Genomic DNA, 23,548 nt, shown 5'->3' with positions numbered 1-23,548 from the left:
AAATCCATGAATTTTCTACCAACTGACAAGGTTTCCCCCAAAAGACCGACTTGAACTAACGGCTAATGGACAGAAGAGAAACATATTTTTAGAAAAACATTTTAGAAGAATTTTTAATCAGTGAAGTAAAGAAAAGGAAACGGCCACACAAAAATGTAATTTAAAATTTTTATTAAAGTTGCATAAAAGTGTAAGAAAATTGGGCAAAAAACCAAGACAGTTTAGTATTGCTACAAGATTTTTTTTTTCTCCCCAAGGTATGGTCTCGAGTACAGTCTTACTCAATTGCTTACATTTCCCCTAAATTCATATTATTGTTTCTCTTATAAATCCAATCGATTTTTTTTCAATCCTCCTGTCTCATCAGACACAGAAAAGAAAAGAAAAATCAACAGCACTGATAAAAAACAACTGATGACTCAATTTTATGTTAATAGTTAATGCATCTAAAAATTGCTTGGTATATAACTTCCTTATCTAGAAAAAAAATAATAATAATTGAAAGTACAAGAACCTTTAATTCTAAAAATTCAAAAAGATTTCCACTTTTGCAGCTATTTTTCTTGTATGTTCCTCAAACATGATTAAATTCATTTGGTTGTCATAACATAAATGTAACCTAAGGCAACATCTGAAAGTATAGGTAGAGCGACTCATGTAAGAATGAAATGCTGAGAAGCAGGTGAAATAAAGACAGAAAATTGAAATGCACATAGGAAAAAAAAAAAAAGAGTGAGCAGAGAAAGAGAGAAATATTTGTTAAGCATCCAGGACAGTTGTCAGTGTACCTGACTTCATGTAATTCATAAGTGAACTCAAATGAGATGAGGAGCATCATCAATCAATCATCAATGAATGTCTAATATCTACAAATGCTAGTGATGTGTTAGTTATGTGTACGTTATGGGAAAAGCTCTCCTAAAACACCTGCTGGAAATGTTGGATTGGTGACTTTCAAGAGCACTGAGTGAGACTATTAGCCCTCTTATTATAATGTTTGATTGGCTGAGACAAAAAGAGCAGATGGCTTCATTTGAAAGATGATTTAGGAGAGTCATGTGTGAGGACTAATTCTAAACGTACGTTTGGCAGTGACCGTGACGCACTGCAGCTCGTCTAGCCTGCTCTCCAGTCCCTCCCAATCGGCCTCTGGAAAAGTCAGTGTGCACATCTGTAGATGTGTGTGAGGCCTAAGAGCCACAGCTGTGGTTATGTGTATGTGTGTGGTAATTTCTCCTGATCCCTGAGGGTGGTGATGCCCATGAATTTCTGTGTGTATGTGTGTGTGTGTGTGTGTGCATGCGTGTTTGTGGTATGTGTAAGATGGGAAAATTAAAGACAAGAATCAAAGCCCCATTTTTTTTTCTACACACAGCTCCCTTCCCTGTTAATACCACAAATCCAAAGTAACTCCCTCACTTTAAATCAGCTTTAATCACTCTCTTTATTAGTTTTCCTTTTTTAATTAAAATGTCCATGAATGTTCCTGCACACTTATTCAAGGAACAGGAGAATCAAAAACAGAGGGAAAAAAATCCACAAGGCCGCTTCTGTCTAATCTCTTCCGATGTGATTTTAAACCAAGTATCATCACAGTTTCACAAAAGGTTTCAGTCCATGTGTTCATCAAGACAGAGCAGGGAGCTTTGAAACCCAATGAAAACAAAATTCTAACAAAAATCCAAATTCACAAAATAAAACCATTCTATGCATAAAGATAATATGCATAGTAATGTATGCTAACATGAAATACATTTCAAAACATTTCAAAACAATGACACCCCCCCCCCCTTTACAAAAAAAGTGAAATAGAATAAAATAATACAAATAAAATCAACAAAATGAGAAAAATAAGCCCTGCTTATAAGGATCTGATTGAATCTCCCATAATTTTGCCTCCACCTCCTCCCCAATGGATGCAAAAGAGGCAATGGGATTGGATGAGCACCTGCTCAGGGGTGAAAGGTCACGCCCCCTAAAATTGGAAAAGGAGGGATGAGATTGGTTGAGGAAAGGTGGAGGTGGGAGAAGCTTCATTTCTTCTGAGGAGTACTGAGCTTCTGCATGCCACGGATCCTGTCCAGCAATTCAGCTACAAACTCCTACAGAGGGGGGAAAAAAAACAACAACAACAAAAACTTTTAACAAATTTAACAGAGAGGTGGGCTGTTGGCACTTCAGATTCTGCAGATTTTCACACAATTACAACAGTCTAAGTCCTAAAACTGTACAAATCACCTATCTGTGTTTATCCTCATTACAATGAGAATTATACTACGGGGCCGTTGAATGCTTGAATCTGATTGGTTGACAAATCAGTGTATGTTCACAATCTACAGTGAGCAGTTATTTTCAGGGAAACGCACAGCTAAAGTAGTTAGTAGACAGTGGTAACCATAGTATAAGCAGAATAATTGATGGCAGGCTGTTGAATTATTAGAAAATGTTGTTGTTTAAATTGAAATATCTTTGTCTAATTTGATTCTGCTAACAATATGTGCATAATTTGCCTGCTCTTCGATATGAGAATGTACTCACTTCAGTAGGTTTATAACAGTCTACAAGCAGTTCCTGTTGGACAATAAGAGGAAAAAAAAAAAAAAGTCATACAAATGTAAAATCTGTTAAAAACTGAAGATGTAATAGAAAATGTGATAAAATGCTGAATCTGTAATTCTTGAGAAGGATACCTTGACCCTTGCAGCACGGTCTACATCATTCTCCATGTCCAACAGTTCATCCACATCAATCTCCAGCTCTGGAATCGCCTCCTCCTGTGACACATAAGCATAAACAACATGAAGTGAAAGGAAATGATGATCTGTTTGGATCAAAGATACGTCTATATTCGAAGTAAAATCTAACTGGAAATTACACAACTATTCTTAGTAATTCCCTACAGCTCTAAGAAATTCTGCAGTATTCCCAGAAGGAAAAGTAACCCAGTGAGGAAAGAGTAGCTAGGCAAAGACAATGTGACGCTGGTTGCACAGAGGTTTCTGGAATGTTTGTGTGTGTAAGTGTGTATCAAGATCTGTCTTTAAGGCAGTTATATAGCATTTCCTTGTTAAATCCCCATCAGAGTTGATGAAGGCCGGTGTAATGCTGCCTTGTCAACACTAGAGGTATCTCTTGTGTCACACAAACAGTTGTCTTTGGGTCAAACCATGCTTTATACAAAATCAGTCATCCAAGTTGTTTGCAGATCAGCACAAAGAGAAGAAATTTCTAAGCTTTTTTTTTTTTCAGTTTGATTAAGGCATGTTTCCATTTGCTTTACTTTCCACTTTATCACTTCTGTGGAATTTATTAATGGTTATGTTACTCATTGATATGTGCAAAGATCAGCGTCTACTTGCCCTAGAATGTAGTACAAATGTCTAGATTGTGTAATATTTTTGGGGGGTATTAATGATTTATACAACAAATAAAATAATACAACCTGTGAAGCTTATCTATTTTTTTTTTTTTTGTATAAGTTATACAAAAATTACAAACACTTCTGTTCAAAAGTTTTGGTAGGGTCAGTAAGATTATTACAGGATATATACTGCATTCAGCAATATTGATTTAGTAACAATATATATATTTTTTAAATTCCCCATTCTAAACTAAGGATTAAAACTGGTTTAAAAAGTTTACTAAAATAAGTATTTCCATATCGACTTGTCCTAGCATGCTGCTTACATGTAGTCTGATGCTGCTATTAATCCTGCTGTCTGTCTGCCCATCAATCTTAAAATAGATCTACTGTTTGATGATGAGGATGTCATTAATTGACTGTTAATATGTAAAAGATGTGACTGGCAAGTTATTTAATCATGAGCAAAGACATAAAATCAAGACTGAAAAAGAGAAGAGAAATTGAATAGAGTAAGTAAACTTTGGAGACCAAATGTGATTTTGCACAGATTCAGATGAGTATGTTTGTTTTGAGAAATACTGTCATGTTTGGCTATTTTTATCGGTCCAGTTCACATATTTGGCCTTGGGCTGTAAACAAGGCACTGGCCATGAAACATATCCGTCTGCTTCTTTTTCTTTAGTCAGACGCCTTTGTCTCTCTCCGTTCGCAAGCAACTTCCCTAGTAGCTCTAATTCAAATCAAAACCCTGATTCAAATTCAAATTCAAACACTATCTCTCTCTGTGAGTTTTAGTTGTGTTTCCAAAAGCAAAAATCCAACTGTGCCAGTGGAGGCTCCAAACCTCAATTATACGCTGCTGTATTTTTGTCGTCCCGTCCATTTGGCCTCCCAATTTGGTTTCTTTCTATAAAGTTGTCTCTTTCAATAAAGACTAGCTAATATATCTCTCTCTCCACAAAGCTATAAATGGTCTTCACAAGACTCATACCACCCCCACCCCCCTTTTCTCTCTCACGTTTCCTCTCCCCCTATTCTGCAAACATTTGCTCCCTCAGAGCCTTTTCCAAAACACACTTCATCTTTCTCTTCCAGACACACACACTCACAAGCCTTATGAACACGCATAAGCTCATTGTGGTTTTGGTGCAGTGACTCATACGGCATATTAAAATATCGTCTGTCTAGAGAAACAAGCGCTGAAGCGAGGAACATAAAACTGCCCATTGCTTCACAATGGAAAATCAAAAGGCACTTGCAAAAACAGGACTATTTCTAGAGCTGAAGCTTTTTTTTTTTCATTCAAATGCTCCCTTTCTTGTGCTCAATGCTACTATCAGTACTTCATCTTTTCACCAGTCTTTTCCTCCCCCTTGGTTTGAGCTGCCCAGACCAGCTGTCATTGCACCTGCCTGAATACCCCTTGCCCAAATCTCTCTCTCTCTCACCAACACAAGCACACACACACACTACAGTTCATTCAGGCACACTGATATTGCCATGGCACCGTCACATGTCAATGAAAGCTTTAATTGCTCTATTGAATTAACAAACCTTCAATTTGTGTCTACGCCCGAGTAGTGCACATATGACTAGGGTGCACGAGTACACTGGAGCGAACGAGCTGTAAAAACCACTTGAGCTGGCTGTTAGGGGCTGGAATGTGAAACAGTACGTACGTGTGTGTGTGTGTGTGTGTGTGTGTGTGTGTGTGTGGACACTGAGACAAAGAATGCAAGGCACAACATGTGGGCACCATGTGCTACTAGTCACTCAGAGAGACGAGAAAAAAGATTACAAAAAAAAAAAATAAAGAAAAAAGATTAAGCCGAGCAAAAGACAAGAAATACAAACTATATATAATGAAAAAGCTTCTCACTATCAACTAGAGATTAATTCAATCCACAGAGCTGGTCATTTGAACCAAATCGACATGCACAGACAACCAATTAATGGTCATTTAGCCAATGCTTTTATCCAAAGCGACTTACTTGTAAGAAGCACAGACCCCTGGGTAAAGGGGTTAAATACCTTGCTAGAGACAAGGTACTGAGTATTTTTTTTTTTTTTTTTTTATGTTTAAGAGGCCTATAACATTTATGTTATGTCATTTAGCAGATGCTTTTATCCAAAGCAACTTACAAATGAGGAACTTTGCAAGCAATAATAGTAAATGACAACAATAGGTGATGTACCGCACAAGTTTCAGGATTAAGCTCGACTAGACTAATACAAAAACTAGAACAGAAGTTGAAAGAAAGAACAGTACAGAAATGAAAGAACAAGCAGATTTCTATATGATGTATTATTAGGAAGTACCATTATGGTTTCAAGTTACAGGTTTGTAAAATATAATGCAATATTTCATTTTCATTTTTTCATGTGAAGTTTAAGCTACACATTTCTCACTTGTGAAAAAATAGCTCCTGCGTAAAAATGAGAGTAATTATTCAAACAATAATTTAGTTTCCATGTGTTGAACCCACATTTGGCGTCTTCCAGCCCAGATCCAACTTTTACACTTACTACAGACAAAAAAAAAACTATGTAGTTATATATTGTTCAAATATGTCATTTAAAATGCATAATATTCTATTTGCAATGCACACTTGTTGTGTAAGAGCTCCCAGTTGTTCTTTAAGTAATCCTAAATCAAACAGTGCTGTCAGCAACTCAGACACATGGGAATACAATTTCATTCTATTTACTCAAGTATGAGATCCAACAGCGATCAGGGCCACATACCGTGGCATGCGAACGTTTGGGAACCCCTTGCAGAATCTGTGAAAATGGGAATAATTTTAACAAAATAAGAGAGATCATACAAAATGCATGTTATTTTTTATTTAGTACTGTCCTGAGTAAGATATTTTACAAAAAAACAAACGTAGATCATCCAGGTAACAACACACAGTATTAAGAACCAAGGGTTCCCAAACTTTTGCAGGGGGTTATTTTAATAATTTCAGCTATTGTTTTGTCTTGACTAAATGTAAACATCTTTTATGTAAAATATCTTACTCAGGACAGTACTAAATAAAAAATAACATGCATTTTGTATGATCTCTCTTTGTTTGTTAAAATTATTCACATTTTCACAGATTCTGCAAGGGGTTGCCAAACTTTCGCATGCCACTGTATATACACAACCTTTCAAAAGGTCGGAATCAGTAAGATGTTTTTAAATAATTAAATACATTTATTCAGCAACAATTCATACATTTATTTAGCATGGACACATTAAATTGATCAATAGCAACAGTAAAAAGTTCTAAATTGTTAATAAAAAAAGAGTCTTGAAAAATGTATCGTGGTTTCCTCAAAACATTAAGCAGGATAACTGTTTGCAACACTGATAATTATAAGAAATGTTTCTTGAGCAGCAAACTAACAAATTAGAATGATTTCTGAAGGATCATGTGACACTGAAGACTGTAGTAATGGCTGCTGTAAATTCAGCTTTGCCATCACAGGAATAAATGACTTTTTAAACTATATTAAAATAGAGAACATTGTAATAATACTTAACAATATTACTGTTTTTACTGAATATTTGATCAAATAAATTAGGCCAATATGAGCATAAGAAATCTTACTAAAAAGGTAAAAAAAAAAAAAACTTTACTGACCCCAAACTTTTGAACAGTAGTGTACAAGTCAAAAACTGTGTAATGGAGCATGTATTGCAGGACCAGACTATAGGGCTGGCTCGATACCGATCCCATACCAAAAATTCTGAGTATCTGCCGATACCGATATTGATCCGATAGCAGCGCAGTTTTTTTAAATCAGTGTAGAATTTCTATGTGTTGACCTGCTCATTGCTCTTTTGTGTTTTACACACAATCTACTAAATAGACAACTTTACTGTAAAGAAAAACAACAAATGAATGAATATGTAATTATAATCTATGACAAAAATACTTTTATAAACTAGGTTAGTGGATAATTCAGTAGCAAAAGTTACTCTAGAAAAACCATGAGTGCACAATTATTTTTATAAAATCTAAAATTAGTGAAAAAAAAAAAAAACATTTATTGGGGAACAAAGAAAAGTGAATAAGTGTAGGACTAAATCTAGTAAAAAATGATATATTGCTCTTTGTAATGTTGTAAAATACATTCATGGAAAACAAGTAATATATTTATATATAAATATATCTACTGTAAAATTAAAATTCATTTTTTTAAACGTACTGCACAGTAATGAGGCAGCACCATATGACAGATGAGACGAACAAGAAAGGCTATTAATAATCTTTCATTGTGCAAAAACATTATAATACGAAACGCTCCAATACAGAGCGGCATAAAGCGCTTATGCGCATTCCGTGCGCAGAATGATGTGCTTGAAGCAACACAGAGTCACAGCGCTCTGGAGTCCGCATAGAGAAGTTCAAAGCACAAAGGAAGGAGAGAGATATTAATGCGTAGTGTATTAAATCTGTGCGACAGTTTATTGAGCCTTTTCTTTTAACCGTTTTAAATTTCAGTTACTATGCTTGTGAAGAACCATTCATAGACACCCAGTAGAAAGTAACACGATTTAGAAACAGCACGAAACTCTAGCAAGATAAAATTCTTTTATGCAAAACCATTGAACTTTATTTACAGATCAAGTATAATAGGAACAGTGGAGAGAGTTTTATCGTCTTGACTAGTAACCGAACGCGACACACAGTTTGAACGCTGAATGGAGGATGACAGACAGCCGCCGCGGAGAGAAGGGTTTACGTCAACTTGACTTAAATATTCATCTGTACTTCACATTAAACTATGGAATGGCTTCAGAACACTTGAAATATAGTGCATGAAAACTTTGTTGTGCTTTATAATGGTTTTTGTGGTTTTCGTAGGTCTTAACAATAACACAATAGTAGCTACGCAGAATATCGGATTTGGATCGGCCTCGACTGCCCGATAACCCGATCCGGCAGAAAATTCCAGTATCATAGCGATACCGATACTGAATATCGGATCGCGCACCCCTAGACCAGACTTCTGATTATCAAATACAGTTTGATCCAACTTTGAAATAAACTGTCTCACAAACTGATTATTCCGATTTCTCAAATCTGTAATTGATAATACAAAAAAGTATTGGGGGGATCAGACTGGAACTGGTTATTTTTGTGTATAATATTCATCAGCCAGTGAGTGAATGAACTGTGGGCAGTCTGTGGCCTGTCTGAGCTTAAGACTAAGTGCTTTGTGTCCATGTGAGTCAACGCTTTGGTCAATGTGCAGGTGTGTTGAGTTGCTTTAGTCAGAACATGTATACCCTGGATTTATGGATGACTGCATTCATGTCTGGAGATGCGTGTCTGTGTTCGTGTGACCTTTATAATTCAACATATGAGTGTATGAGCATCTACAGGTCTCTTGAAGTCATGAATCTGATGTGACATTATGAGAGCAGAAGGGTCTTGGACTCAGCGCTGCTTTGACCTACATTACACAACTGTCTTTATCACTGAGGATGAGAATGATGGCAATATGGATTCCCCAGTGGGGCCCTTGAGGTGCCAGACATAACTTGAACTTAGCCAAAATGCTTTCAGTTCCTGCATGTCCTTCTCCAAAACAGTGACAAGAGCATTAGATAATAAAAAAAAAATGTTCCAAGCATAGCACAGAAGTTGCAATTCATTAAAACATCCAATATTCTGGGTAAAGATAAGCTCTATCAATGTAAAAAATATATGGAAAACATCACAACTAATGGAAGCATTTACAAAGGAAGTAAACTAGACCAGTGTTCTAGAGGGTTTAAAAGACATGTCGAGCATGTAGTTTTGTAAATCATCCTTCTGAGGTGGGAACACTTGTCTAAATAGATACATTTCTAGTTATGTGTATACGCAGTTCCCACGAGTAGAGTTTACTCCATGTAAACAGTGCTTTAGACCTCCTTGTGATTTACAGATAGTTACCTCACATGCTATTGTAGTATTATTGATGTATTTTGAAAAAGTTACTAGGTTACATCATCATGACAATGAAGTCAAAATTGGACAGAACTTTACACAGGCAAGGTCAGGAAACAATTCTATTATATTAAGGCCTGTTCACATAAAGAACAATAACTATCTTAGCTCCTACAAGAATGAATGCTCTGTTTATTAAAAGCACTGCAGTTATGTCTTCTGCAACTAAATGCTTGAGGTCTTAAAAGCTAGGTGCATTCTAACTGTCAATATATATTTTTTGTTCATCAAATGTTCTGAAAAGTGATTCTAACAGTATTGTTGGATTCTGTGTTATCGTTTGTGGTGAGAACTCCATTATTCTCATAGAAATAGACAAAATTTTAATAATTGTTCTAGCTAAAATCATTGATGTCACTGACAGAGGATGTTCTGGGGTTTCATTACAGGTCCTGAGTTTCACATGACAAATGAGAAGGACAGAGATTGACGTCATGAAGGGCAAAACAGATCAACAACATTCAACTGCCAGTAATCAATTAATACCTAATTTATCATGCAGAAGATGAAGCAAATCACTTTTTTTGTTCATTGCCTGGATAAACAATCTGCCACAAATTTAATTAATTATCAGTAAAACTTATCAATTGAAAAAATTGAATGAGGTTTGCTGAATAATTGAACTTAATGACACGAAGCTGCTTTGTAGTTAAAAACTGAAGTTATTAACAAGTAATTCAAAATAAAACCAAAGATTCTTCAATTTGCAATACTGACACTGGTTTTTCTGTTTATTTCTATATTGTATGTCATACTGCATATAAATAAACCCATAGATATATAGTAATTATATCACAAAAATTATGCACCAATGATACATCTTACCCTACTCTTGCCTAAAATATTAACCAAGCTGTCGATGTGCCTTTTGTTTAGGTGAGTTTGAAGTGACCCATCTATCTGAACACATGTTGTACTACATTCTTTACGCTCTGATGCAAGTATATATGTGCTCAGCGCTGACAGATATATTTATGCCCGATAGCTGATATCTGATCACATATTACACAAGTGCCAGCATTTCTACATGTGGCTAATGACTGAAGGGGTTTCCGCATGAGTTGGTTAAACTCTGATGCCATGATAAGATCAGGGAACAGAGATAAAGAGCATAGAAGAGTGAGTCAGTGTGAGAACCTGTGATCAGACAGGAAGAAGGAAATGAGTAGACATCAGACAATCAGCTCCACTCATTTGAATTTATCGATAAGTCTAAGAGCCTTTATACCCACACATTCTCTCTCTCTTTCTCTCAGGCTTGTACTGTGAGCATATGCAAAAAGTTGCTTAATATTACCCAGGAGACAAATTATGTTTGAGTCCAGGTGTGCACATTCAACAGCTCTCATCATTGCACAACAATATCCAACATAACTGGAGGAGTAATTCCAGAATTTCCTTTAGATATTTTATCTGTTGGTAAAAAAAACACATCCTGAGCTGCAAGAGCAATACGCAGAAAGAAAAAATAAAATGTCATGATGTGTGGACTATGCGAGTAAATACATGTGTGGATAAAAAGGTTTAAGATGGCATGAAATTGATAACCAAGAAAAGAGACATGATGGTGAACATTGCTGACGTCTTAGCTGTCTGAAACAAAGGAACAAGACACAGCAGAGTCTTTTTGGCTAATCCGAAGATGGGAAGAGTTCAGTTTGACAAAGTAGGACATTTAACACAAAACAGGCTTTGCATGAAGATATGTGAGGGGAAAAGATTAAAGAATGCATACAAATAGACAAGAAATTCACATTTAGGAATCTTCACTTTCCAAGTTTAATCTATCAATTGAGGTTGATAATTAATGGTTTATCAGTAACAAAATAAACAATATCACCAGTGCCCTGAAACAGAGTCTGGCACAGTCCACAAGAAGGAGGTTCTGCCCACCAATGGAAAAGAAAACAAATTCTGGTTACTAGTTATCCATTCATTTCTATGGTCAACTAAAAATAAGCTGCAATTCGCCTTATTTTTCAACATGGAAGTAAGCTACTTCCTGTGAATGTGTGAGAATTCTTATTCATTAAACCCTACAGACCTTAGTCATGGTGGCGTCATATTTAATTTAGTTGATAGGAATGAAACCGAGGCTGTGAGGGATAGAAGTAAAGTGAGGTCAAAAGATCGTAATGTTGTTTAACAACTCACCAACTCTCTATACACCAAAACGCCATAAAACAGTTTTGAAAGTTCTAAGTTTCACAGTGCATTCAAGTCTATCCCTTACAGCTTCGTTTTCATCTGTGTTAAATTCAACATGGCATCGAACCTGATTAAGGTCAATGGGTAAATAACCAGAAGGTTAACAGTGCACTAAATGATAAAATGATAAAACGTGCAGTATACAAAACGATTTGCTCTACAAACCAGTGTGCTTAATATGGCTATAATAAAACAAATACTAGTTTGCAACAAAGCAGCATATTTTTGTGCAACTAAAATAATTGGCCAAAGAAAGAATCAAAGAAAGCGGTGCTCAGCAAATGCCATTTCGCGCCATTCATGTAATAATACATACAATTACTATAGTATAGTATTATAGCATTCAGGTGAATTCTGAGCTAAATGAGAGAGATAAGAGAGATGAGAGGTCTCAAGTCAAGTCTAAAACCTACAGAAATTTGCTCTGAATCGTTAACTCTCCACCTCAAACAGCTCACTTTACTAACCTCTGATCTATCTCATGTAAACACACACAGTGCTGTACTATTGATTTATTCTCAGCGCTGGCTGCAGTCTGACTGTATGACAGACAGCAATGGTGCTAACAGAAAGCTGGGAGAGGAGGACTAGGGACACATGCCGCCCCAGGAGAGAGGCCTCTGGCTGGGCTGAAGTGGGCCAGTGAGGGGTGGGGGTGTATTTCCACACACCCGTTGACTCTCATCACACACTGGGGGCTTATCAGCAGATAACACACTGACGAATACACACAGGAGTAAGCAGGCCTTTTTCCTTTCATTAGAACAAAAAAAGACATTTTACCTTTATTAAAACAACAGCAATGCTATAAAGAGAAAGGAACCGATCTTTTGTTTAAAAATAGTTTCTATCATTATGTATTACACAAGTAGCTTAGATTGTAGTATGTTAGAGTGTAGGGGTGTAACCAGGGGGGATGAGGGGGGATGGAATCCCCCTGGTTGAAAAAAAATGACAAAAAGCATCCCCTCTGTAAAACTACCATCCCCCCCTTACCATCCCCTTTGGATCATTAATGTGTATTATGTAAATTATGTAATTATGCATCATACAAATGTTAAAATTATCTACTTGTGATAATTTACGAAGTAAATAGCAGCCATTGGCCAATCAGAACTTAGTACTGTAACAAGCTGCGCACAAGCTGAAGCAAGTCTTCGTCATTTTTCTTACAAAATGGTTCAAGCGCAACTTTTAAAGTTCTTTAAAAAGAAGACAACAGAAGGTATGATTTTTCCTTGATTAGAATTTAGACATTGCCCTGACATAATGTTATTGTGCTGTATGTGTGACAGGGACTTAGAGACGATAGGAGAGCTGACATTATCGAGTAGCCTATGTCATGCCCGACTTTGCAAACAAACAAACAAACCAAAACTCCTCGAGAGTCCAAAAGTATTCACTCCGCAACCTATTCAAATGCAGTTAGAATGCCCTTATAATTATATTAAAAGGTTTTTCTTTTTATATTCATTGCACAAGCAATGTTTTGCACATGTGCACGAGCACAAATGTGCTAGGCTATTAATTTTATACAACAGTGCAGAGCGACACGTTTTGTTTCTTGAATGAATCTGTTTTTGAACGAATCAAGTGAGCCGGATTCAAAGGTCCATTCTGATGGACTCGCTTGTTTTGTTTCTAATTGAATCAGCCGTTTTGAATTTATCGTTTGATTTGAATGATTCAAAAAATAATTTACTTATTGGTGGTTTTGTCATATTTATTTATCCATGACAGGGATATATTGTTTAAATTATCAGTATTGACCAACATTCTTCCATTTCAATCCCCAGAAGGAAAAAAAAGCTTATAAATAATAGGTCATTTGATAAGGCAAATTTTTCATGAAATAAAAAAATTATAATTGTAAATTGAGACAAATTTTGTAATTGTTGTATAAAATTAGCCAAAGAAATTGACCACAATATCCCCCCTGAATTATTATTATTATTATTTTTTTTTTTACAATTCGACCACTGGGTGTAACGGTACATGTGGGCCTATTCATACCAATAATTTTGGGTCTTTAGGGTCTTTAGGTTCGGTACACATCATTCAATTTTTTCAAGAAATTCAAACAATAAATGCCTCGCTCTTTTTCGCTCGTTGATGTGGTTTATAGTTTAGAGCAGAAGCTGAGGTAGATTTTTATCCCTAAGAAAATTTTAATTGTAATTGAATTTATTTAAAGAAAAAGCTATTTCTTCAGTAAGCCATTGTTTAAAACATACATTCATACAAATATATATTCACAATGTCAAAACCGAGGGACGTACCAAACCGTCATGTTTATGTACCGTTACACCCCTATATGGAAATTAAATTAATGAATTATTGTAAACAAAATGTTCACATTATGTAGCAAATACCATGACCTCTAGGGAGGGAGAGCATGCTTTATACAAGAGACCAAATCATATGGGAGCTGTTCCCATAGAGATACTGCAGCTCATCTTAACACAAACACAATATCAACAGGCCACTGCACATCTGACCTTCCACTTCCTTCTTGACAAAAATGTAAGAAAAAGAGAATCACAAACAGCCATTAGAGAAAAGAATCCAGATGGACTGAGAGAGTCTGTTGTGACAAAGAAAAATGTAAGCGCTAGTAGTGATTGGATGGATTGTTGAGTCTGTGACAAGCAGAGAGGCCTAATTAAGATAAACCATAATGACCTCACACAATGAAAGAAATCACAATCAGTCCACAAGCTTAATCAACTGGCAAACCCACAGAACTGTTAAGAGATTTAAGACTGCTAAAAAGCAAGTAATATATTTTGGCTCAGTCTAAATTCATTTCCCTTAATCTGAATGGAAATCATTTACACTCTCTGGCATCCTCTCTTTCAGGATATGTGCAACCAAAGTAAATGTCTGATTATTCAGCACTGGAGTGTGGTGAGTAAATATAGAATTATCTCTAAAGTGGAATTCCATATTTTTAGCAACAGTTTTTAGGTGTGGCCAGTTTTAACTTAAATGTGAAGCTTCCGGTGTCACCCACTTCAGTTCTGTAGCTGTACAAAAAAGTACTGCAAACTGGTAAACATTATCATATTAATTTAATACACTACTTACATAACCATGAACACACGTTTTTGTATCACACTTAGTTAACAATTACTGAACTTTTTATTCTTTAGTTATTTACAACCCGAATTCCGGAAATGTTGGGACGTTTTTTAAATTTGAATAAAATGAAAACTAAAAGAATAGCCAATATTTTATTCACAATAGAACATAGATAACAAATGTTTAAACTGAGAAATTTTACAATTTTATGCACAAAATGAGCTCATTTCAAATTTGATGCCTGCTACAGGTCTCAAAATAGTTGGGACGGGGGCATGTTTATAGGGATGCACGATATTGAATTTTTGCCGATATGCCGATATTTTTCAAATCATTTTGTCTGATACCGATATATGTCCTTTTTGTTTGGAAAGGACACCAAGTCCCTCCTGTGCAGAAATGATAAACAAAATATTTTTAATTTTGTTAAGTTTTTAACAAGAACTTTGAAAATAACTATAAATAAACTAATATATATGAATAAAGAATGTCAATATATGAATTCCAAAAAGAATGTCACATTTGGACTCGTCTGAGCATAGAACACTTTTCCACTTTGAAACAGTCCATTTTAAATGAGCCTTGGCCCCCAGGACACGACGGTGCATCTGGACCATGTTCACATATGGCTTCCTTTTTGCATGATAGAGCTTTAGTTGGCATCTGCAGATGGCACGGCGGATTGTGTTTACCGACAGTGGTTTCTGGAAGTATTCCTGGGCCCGTTTAGTAATGTCAATGACAGAATCATGGCGATGAGTGATGCAGTGTCGTCTGAGGGCCTGAAGACCACGGGCATCCAACAAAGGTCTTCGGCCTTGTCCCTTACGCACAGAGATTTCTCCAGTTTCTCAATCTTTTGATGATGTTATACACTGTAGATGATGAGATTTGCAAAGCCTTTGCAATTTGACGTTGAGGAACGTTGTTTTTAAAGTATTCCACAATCTTTTTACGCACTCTTTCACAGATTGGAGAGCCTCTGCCCATCTTTACTTCTGAGAGACTCTGCCTCTCTAAGACATCCCTTTTATAGCTAATCATGTTACAGACCTGATGTCAATTAACTTAATTAGTTGCTAGATGTTCTCCCAGCTGAATCTTTTCAAAATTTCTTGCTTTTTTAGCCCTTTGTTGCCCCCGTGCCAACTTTTTTAAGACCTGTAGAAGGCATCAAATTTGAAATGAGCTCATTTAGTGGATAAAAGTGTAAAATTTCTCCGTTTAAATATTTGTTATGTTCTCTGTGTTCTATTGTGAATAAAATATTGGCTCATGTGATTTGAAAGTCTTTTAGTTTTCATTTTATTCAAATTTAAAAAATGTCCCAACATTTCCGGAATTCGGGTTGTACCTATACAAGTTAATGAATCTCGCACATTCACATGAAATAACTCACTTCTGCATAAAACAATATGGGTGGAAGAAATGATCATACAATTTAAATTAAATTTAAATAACAGTCTGTCATATCAGATACTCCATGCACAGTTTAAACAATTTGGTTATATCACAATTATTTAATATGCAAAAGTACAAGTAAAACTCTCCTCAAAGATAGGTCTGTCTAGACATAACTAATCATTCTCTGATAAATCTCCGCACACTTAATTTACAGATTTATAGTTATAACATTAATCAAATCCAGGTAACAAAACATAGTGGCCATTCAATAAGTCCTGTCCCAACTTCCTGTTTCAATAGAAACAATATAGGACAGAAAACTGTTCATAAAACCATTTTTCTGTGTTCTTTAGCATCATACACTTCAAACACTTTTGTGTGTTTAAACATCTTAAACATCTAGTTGGTTTTCTGTTACCATAGTATATTTATTTCAAAGCTGTTAGAGATGTTAGAAAATGATTTACTGAGCTGAATAAATAATGAATAATATTAAAATAAAAACAAATCATTAGTGACCACTAACCAACATCAGAGAACCATGAACATGCAGATGTGTTTGGTAAATATTAAAATACTGATTTCAAACCTCACTAGATAATTCAAGTAAATATTTTAGGTTTGAGGGCTGACAAAAAAGTTCTGTGTTAAATAAACAGGCTTCAAAAATTAGAACTGATGTACGCTATTTTATAAAATATCATGAGACCTCGAACCAAATACATTGTACAAAGAGTTGTGCTTTAGTCTTTATAAATCTGGCTATGTGGTCATTCTCTCTAAAGATAGAACATGTTGGAGGGGAAAAGAGAGAAAAAGCAGAGGTGATAAGAGAAACACCAACAGGGCAACACCTGCTAGCTTCTCTCTCTTTCTCTCGTCTGTTGTTTCTGGAGCGGAATAAAGCAAGCAAGCGTTCATCATATTCCCTAGATCAGAGCACTTTAGGATATTCAGTCTGGGCGCCTGCAAGTGTGTGCGCATGTGTATTTTATTCATACTTGATTGAAAGTCCAATTCACTATAAGTCACCCACAATTCCACCAAGTACTTCCAAAACAGGGCACTTCCATTAACAAGAGTTTTTAGTAACAGCAAATATGGCCGACAAACACTGAAAAGAAACATCCACTTCTGCATAATCCAGCATTTACATGAAGCTAGAAATCAAAGAGGGAAATAGGAAAGTCACTGTGCTCTGCTGCTCTAGTTTCTGTAATTACAGGTTTCTAGCGGTAATTAACTCGAAACCCTTTAGACTAATGAAAGTGTTTCGGTATCATTAAAAGACTGAAGGGTATATATTGCTGTGACTACACCCATTGACCTAATATATGGCTGGTGATGTAACAGGTACAGTCCAGGCCCTGCAGATGCGTTTGCATTGCGGAGATTGTGGTCTGAATGTTTCAGAAGGGATGAGAACTGATATAAGGAGATTTGTTTTTTAACACAGAATTACTTAACTGGATTATAAAGAAGCTAAAGAGCCAGACAGTCTGTCTGTTTGCAGAAGTTATCTTAGTTCACTTTGCTGAATCCTCTGCTCTTGAATTAGGCTGTGTACAAAAGGCAAAGCTATTTCCAGTCAGATCAGAGCCCTTTTACATAACGAACACTGAGTGACCAACGGAACAGGCAAGAACTGAAGACATCCTTTTGCGGACAATCAGATCAATAAGTCTCTAGGTCCATAACTGAGGACCATTTAAAATGGTCTGTGGTTCACTTTTCGAGAAAAGAACATAATAAATGTAGATCGTTTATAACACAAGATGATTTTATTGAGATCATTTGAGAGGTTACTAACTCTTAGGTTACAGTGAGGATAGTAAGGCATCAGCATTAGTGTGTATACTCACCTCTCCCTCTCTGTAATTAGATTCTGTGATTAGTGGGTATGTAAATATACAGTTATGTAAATGGTAGAATGTCGAATTAGATGTTGAGCAAATTAAGACAATGGCTGCATCCAAATTCACACTCTCACTAAGAACAAATCATATACTACAATGGTGATGGGAAAGAATTTAGTAAGTGTACCAATACTGTGCTACTACTACATTATAAAATAACATCTTTATACTGCTATATCTGCTTAATATACATTTGGGCTTCTAGCTAAATACATTACCTTTAAATTCATTAATTAACTGTAACAACTCGTGTTTCTTGACCCTTAACCAAAAGGTCTAAAAGAAAAAAACAGAAGCTGCTTCTACTCTTTAGGATGTACCGTATGTGAATGTAAACACAGGGCATGATATGATTACGAGGATGTGCATCTAATATTATAATGTATATGTCAGCAGTAATTATAAATTCAAATTAATCAAAATTGAAAGTTAAAAAAACTAAATAAATTTAATCAAGATAAATACAAAAACAACAAAAGCAAAAGTTCCCATGTCAAAACATGACAAATCATAAGATATGAATCTAAAATATGAAAAAAGGTTTGGTAGGTAATGTGTTGCATAATTAATCAGCTGAATGATTCATAATTTTTTACATAAATTCTGAGAAAACTATGTGTTTACTTAAAGGGAGTGTACTGACCTCAAAAGTGAAAACAGTCAGTAAACAACTGAGAATCTTTTGAGACACATGCAGAAAAATGAATCTGGGTGTTGTTACGAGTCATGTGTACTGCCATTCAAAAGTTTGCAGTCGATATGATTTTTTATTTTTCATGTTTTGATATAAGTCTTTTATGCTCACAAAGGCTGCATTTATTTTTATTTATTTTATTTTTATTTTCATAAATACAACAAATTAAAAATATTGTAAAGTATTAGTATAGATTAAAATAACTAAACAAAAAAAAACAAATACTGACCCCAAACTTTTGAACGGTAGTGTAGATTCAGTGTGCATTTTGTTTTTACAAATTTCAAACAGACATGCAAAGCTGTTTATTTAAATATGTATTCTGTGACGTCAACATTATAGACATGCCTAAACCTGTTCTTTCCCCTACACAAAAAAACACACATGCATGCAGAAACATGTAGCACACACACACACACACACACACGCACACACACAGGTGCAAAGAGAAGGGGTGGTGTGCCTGTCAGCCACTAGCAGGTGAGGAACTGAAGTATTCAAATAAGGTCTGAGTGTAAAGAAGGAAGGAGATAAGAGAACTCAACATGAAGCAAATATAGAGCCAATAAACAGAGTGGCTCAACATCCCGAAACAATGCATCAATGCACACACACACAGAAGGACTACACCAAAGCTGAGGTCACGCGACTGTTGTGACCTTTACTGCCTTCTTAAAACATCACAGAGTCACAACATACGCACACGCTTCCTGCAGTTTCGCCTGTCACTGGCATTTCCTTTGGTCATGACTCACGGTTCAGCAGTCTCCATTATGTGGCATCAACCCGATGATCCCAGAAACTGCCTCTCCCAGAAGATCCTTCATCCTCTTTTTCTTTTGCCTATTTGACTTTCTCCTTCTTGAATGGAGAAATTTGCTGATTCATTCCAAAGTGAATGAACTAGTGGCAAACGTGAGTTGTAGACAAACCCCGTTACTTCAACAAGGTGAGTGTTTAAATATACACACTTGATTCTTGACGTTTAAACCTAAAGTCCAAATAAGACACTTATTTTGCAATTACAGCATGTGTTAAAAAGTGCAGTTGTATGTAGCAAAGTGTAACACACTGTGTGAGTGTTAATGAGAGGAAGGAGGGGGAAAAAAACACCATCTTTGTGCTTCTGGCCAAAGGCACAGCTGTCCCTCTCTATACCTCCCTCCCTCCAAATCTTTCACAGACCGTCTGTTAGTCTCCATCAATGATTGTCTGTTTACTTCTCCCTTGATTTTTGCATCCTCATTTTTTAAACCGTTTAATACTGCCATCGGTTCTCAATTTCTAAACGACTTTACATCATTATCCGAGGATGTCTCAGTTTAAGGCAGTGACTCAGTCAATCATGCCAAGAAAGCACAGTAGCTGAGCTTAAAAAATGATTTTCTTGCCTCATGCTTCACCCTCCCAGTCTGTATTTTTGTTTTCTCCTCCCTTTTATTATCCACAGCAATTTTCCTTAACACCAAGCCACATCTGTAACATTGTTACTGAAGCGTTTCTGTCTAGTCTTTTAAAATACTACACACTCCATATCCAGGGAAACCAAACACTTGCTGTGCGGAAAGTGAGATTATAATGACTTGATTGCTTCTCCCTATGGCAGTATGCCACGCTGGCTCCTTCCACGCCAAAACTCGTATCTTGCTTCTGACAATTTAAGTAGTTTTAAATGAAAAGGATTAAGACTCTCAAGGGACTGCCACGTCACACATTATTGTTCACTAAAAAGCTAGGAAAGTTGGCAAAGCGGATTTAACATGCTGACATGGGTTTGGATAACGTGAGGAAGCAAGAGGGTACGTTTGTTTCTGGTTGTGTGGTTTATAGACTGGGGGAGGGTACGAGAGACATGAGGAGTATACCAAACCACATGTTCATCTCTTCTTTTTTTTTTCCCTCAAAGTGCTGGAGGTTTCCTCCTGAAACAGGATTATAGTTAATCTCTTCACTCATCTTTGACTTCATGTAAACAAAGCCTTCACAAACCAGTATTTTAAAAAAGAGAAAAAAAAATACACTTTAGATTTTCCTTTTACTTGCACTGAAAAGGAGCCACTTGGCTATCTAAAACACTGCGGTCTCACAAGCCCATAGTGTAAGTAGGCCTACCTGGAGAGTTGTTCATCATGGTTAAACTGAACTTTAAAAAAAAAAAAAAAAAACAACTGAGTGGATTATTTTTGTGGTGGTTGTTAGAAGCTAGGCCTATATCATAAATCAAAAGATATTTACACATAATAGTAGTTGGAAGTAGCCTATGCACATTTATGAAGGCGTGGACACAATTCTCGCCACCTATTGGTGTAAAGATGTAGCTTGCAGAAAAGGTCACAGAATTATTTTTAGTGAACGGAAAAGAATCTAATCTCTATAATAAATGAATGCGTGTAGTAGAGACAGGAGTGGCCTAAGCCATGTTCATCACCTTTGTCACGGTTCTACAATTTCCCTGCCGAGACGGTATATGGTCTTTCTCACATTTTCCAGACTTTAGAGGCTTTTTCATTTAAATTGCGCGCCATATAAAATATTTAACTATTAAGTTACGAGTTCCAGGTCCATTGCCTCACCGACGTTTTCGATCACGGGGTACGTGTTTGTGACGTCACCGCTAGTTACGGGATAACTCGCGCAAGTAGTTAAGAAGTCGAAACACAGTTAACGTAGTAACTAATGCGCTCTCCCTTTAGCGCTTAAAGTCTCTGGAGATAGAATGTGGGTCAACTGCAGATTGACGCTTAAACACACTTACATTCTGTCCATTGGCTCGTAATAATGTTACAGTGGCTGCGCAAGATAACTTAAGCACTGCTGCAATTACAAAGCGCACTTATCTATGAATATACAATGGGTTCTTGACCTGCTGGTGACTTTATCATTTATTATATAGCCTATTACCCCAATATTACCTACTATTTAATGGTTCTAAAAGATTCATAGTCTCGACTAGCTAACTATTAGACACGTTAAAGGTTTCACAAACGAGTCTTACCTCACAGTCGTAGAGATCCGTTAGCTGGTCAATAATCCACTCTTCCAGATTAAGTCTCTTTCTCAGTTCTTTCCGGTCGTATTTCACTGTGACCCGTCCTTGCTTGCGGACCGGGGTCTCGGCTTCTTCGGTTGAACCGGGGGGCGTCTGGAAGTAAACGCGAGCTGGCTGGCTCGATTCTGGACTTGTTACCGCCGCCATAGTCCGCTAATATTCTGCGAATAACCCGGCTGATACAGTAGATCAGGTTTTCTTCCCGGGTTTGCTGAGCAGTGTGATTTAAAAGGCCACTAATAGAGCTATTTATTCCTTCTCGCACAACTCAATGGCATTTGGCAATTATTTAATAATATTTCTAAAGTCATATAAAGTTACTTCTATATTCGGATGTTTGTTTTGCTTGGTCTTGTCACAATCTATCAAGTCGCTAAGCACTTACAGGACTGCAAACCGCGTGTCTCCCTTTGCTTTAGAAAGTAATTAAGCCACAAACGCTCAAATCACTTCAAACTCCAGCGTCTTCCTCGTGGCCCACTGTTTTCCTTCAAATAAAGATGGAAGCCGTTTACAAAGATTTATCCGTTCATTTAAAGAGAAAGGCAGACTTTTCCCCCCTCTAATACAAAGCAATAAAAACGAAAACAAACAGTGCAGTGTCCCCCTTCTTTTTTGTCCTTCCTTTCCCCCTCCTCTCTCTTCCTACTCTGCTTCCCTCACGAGCGATGTGTATGTAACCCCCTCTGAGCCACGGCTGTCCTTTCTCTCCCTCCCTCAGCCTGTCTCTCTCTTCCTTTCCCTCCCCTAGCTATCTCTAACGCTGACTAATAAGTTCACCATCCCTCACTTCAGGCTAAATACAACCAGATAATCCTGTTATTTCAAGTAAGTTGCTAAAATAAGCGAGGAATAAAAAAAACAAGGTTTCTTTGATAGTGCACTCTACAAGTGACACTTTTGCACTCTGTTAAAATGTCTGCTAGATTTTGAAACTAAAGTGTATGAGAGAAACAATATTTTTTTCTCATGACTGTTACAGAAGGATCTAACTAGCCAACCCAGAACTTGTTTTCATTTGTTAAAGGTAAAACAACCAGTTAAAAGTATACAAAAAATAAAAAATAAATAAAAATTACACTTAAAGAAATAATGTTTGAATCACTTTCAGGATTTATTTTCCCTAGTTGATTCCATCAAAATCCACCCAGCTTTGAGCATTTAAAGTGGTAGAAGACATAACTGTATAGCACGCTCAAAATACACAGAATGTTATCGTCTGTTTGTGTGGACAATAACTATCGTTTTTGTCTGTGACCTCCAGACAAACCAGTCTTCTAGTAAAAACAAACAAACATGTTATTCCATGTGGAGCGGGTCGCCCCCTCATGGGCGCTAGCAAATTGACATCACATGACAAGCCTTGTCAAACAGTTGACTGAGTTACTAATAATGCACCTCTAATATCATACAACAATTTATTGACTGAATCTAAAAAAAAAACATGTGAATATGTGGTATGAAAACAAACAAAAAGCAATAAAAGATAAACAAACAACATCGTTGAAGAAGCAGCATTAAACAAATTTAATGCATCTAGTCACCACTGAAACTATTGGGACAAAAAAAGTTAGCTAAACAGTTTAATTTGAAATAATATGCTAGCTTACTACTATTGCAATTATGACAAAAGGAGAGCAGTATGCCAATTTGATGTTTCAAATTAAGTCAAAACGTACTGAGAGCAGCTTTAAGAAGTAGGCTACAGGATAAGTCTTCCATCATTTATTAAAATACAAAAAAAAAAAAAAAAGTGGAATGTTGTTAGAATGCTGTAGGCTGATTATAGAGGCTACATACCTCTACTGTGACGTTTTACAAGTGGCATGAAGACAATGAATTATT

At 36.3% G+C, this 23,548-nt stretch overlaps 1 protein-coding gene across 1 annotated transcript; it reads right to left on the bottom strand.

Moving 5' to 3' along the window:
• Positions 1-154: 154 nt before the first annotated feature.
• Positions 155-22,412, bottom strand: ppp1r14bb (protein phosphatase 1, regulatory (inhibitor) subunit 14Bb). Its single transcript, XM_058782855.1, has 4 exons — positions 21,650-22,412; positions 2,691-2,774; positions 2,539-2,571; positions 155-2,102 (listed from the first exon to the last, which is right to left on the bottom strand). The coding sequence occupies exons 1-4, from the start codon at positions 21,848-21,850 to the stop codon at positions 2,034-2,036; spliced, it is 387 nt and encodes a 128-aa protein (XP_058638838.1). The 5' UTR covers positions 21,851-22,412; the 3' UTR covers positions 155-2,033.
• Between the last annotated feature and the right edge of the window lie 1,136 nt (positions 22,413-23,548).

The sequence above is a fragment of the Onychostoma macrolepis genome, chromosome 07, assembly GCF_012432095.1.
Source record: "Onychostoma macrolepis isolate SWU-2019 chromosome 07, ASM1243209v1, whole genome shotgun sequence".
Taxonomy (NCBI): Eukaryota; Metazoa; Chordata; class Actinopteri; order Cypriniformes; family Cyprinidae; genus Onychostoma; species Onychostoma macrolepis.
The sequence above is the reverse complement of the archived record's forward strand: the minus strand, read 5'-3'. Positions and strand labels throughout refer to the sequence as shown.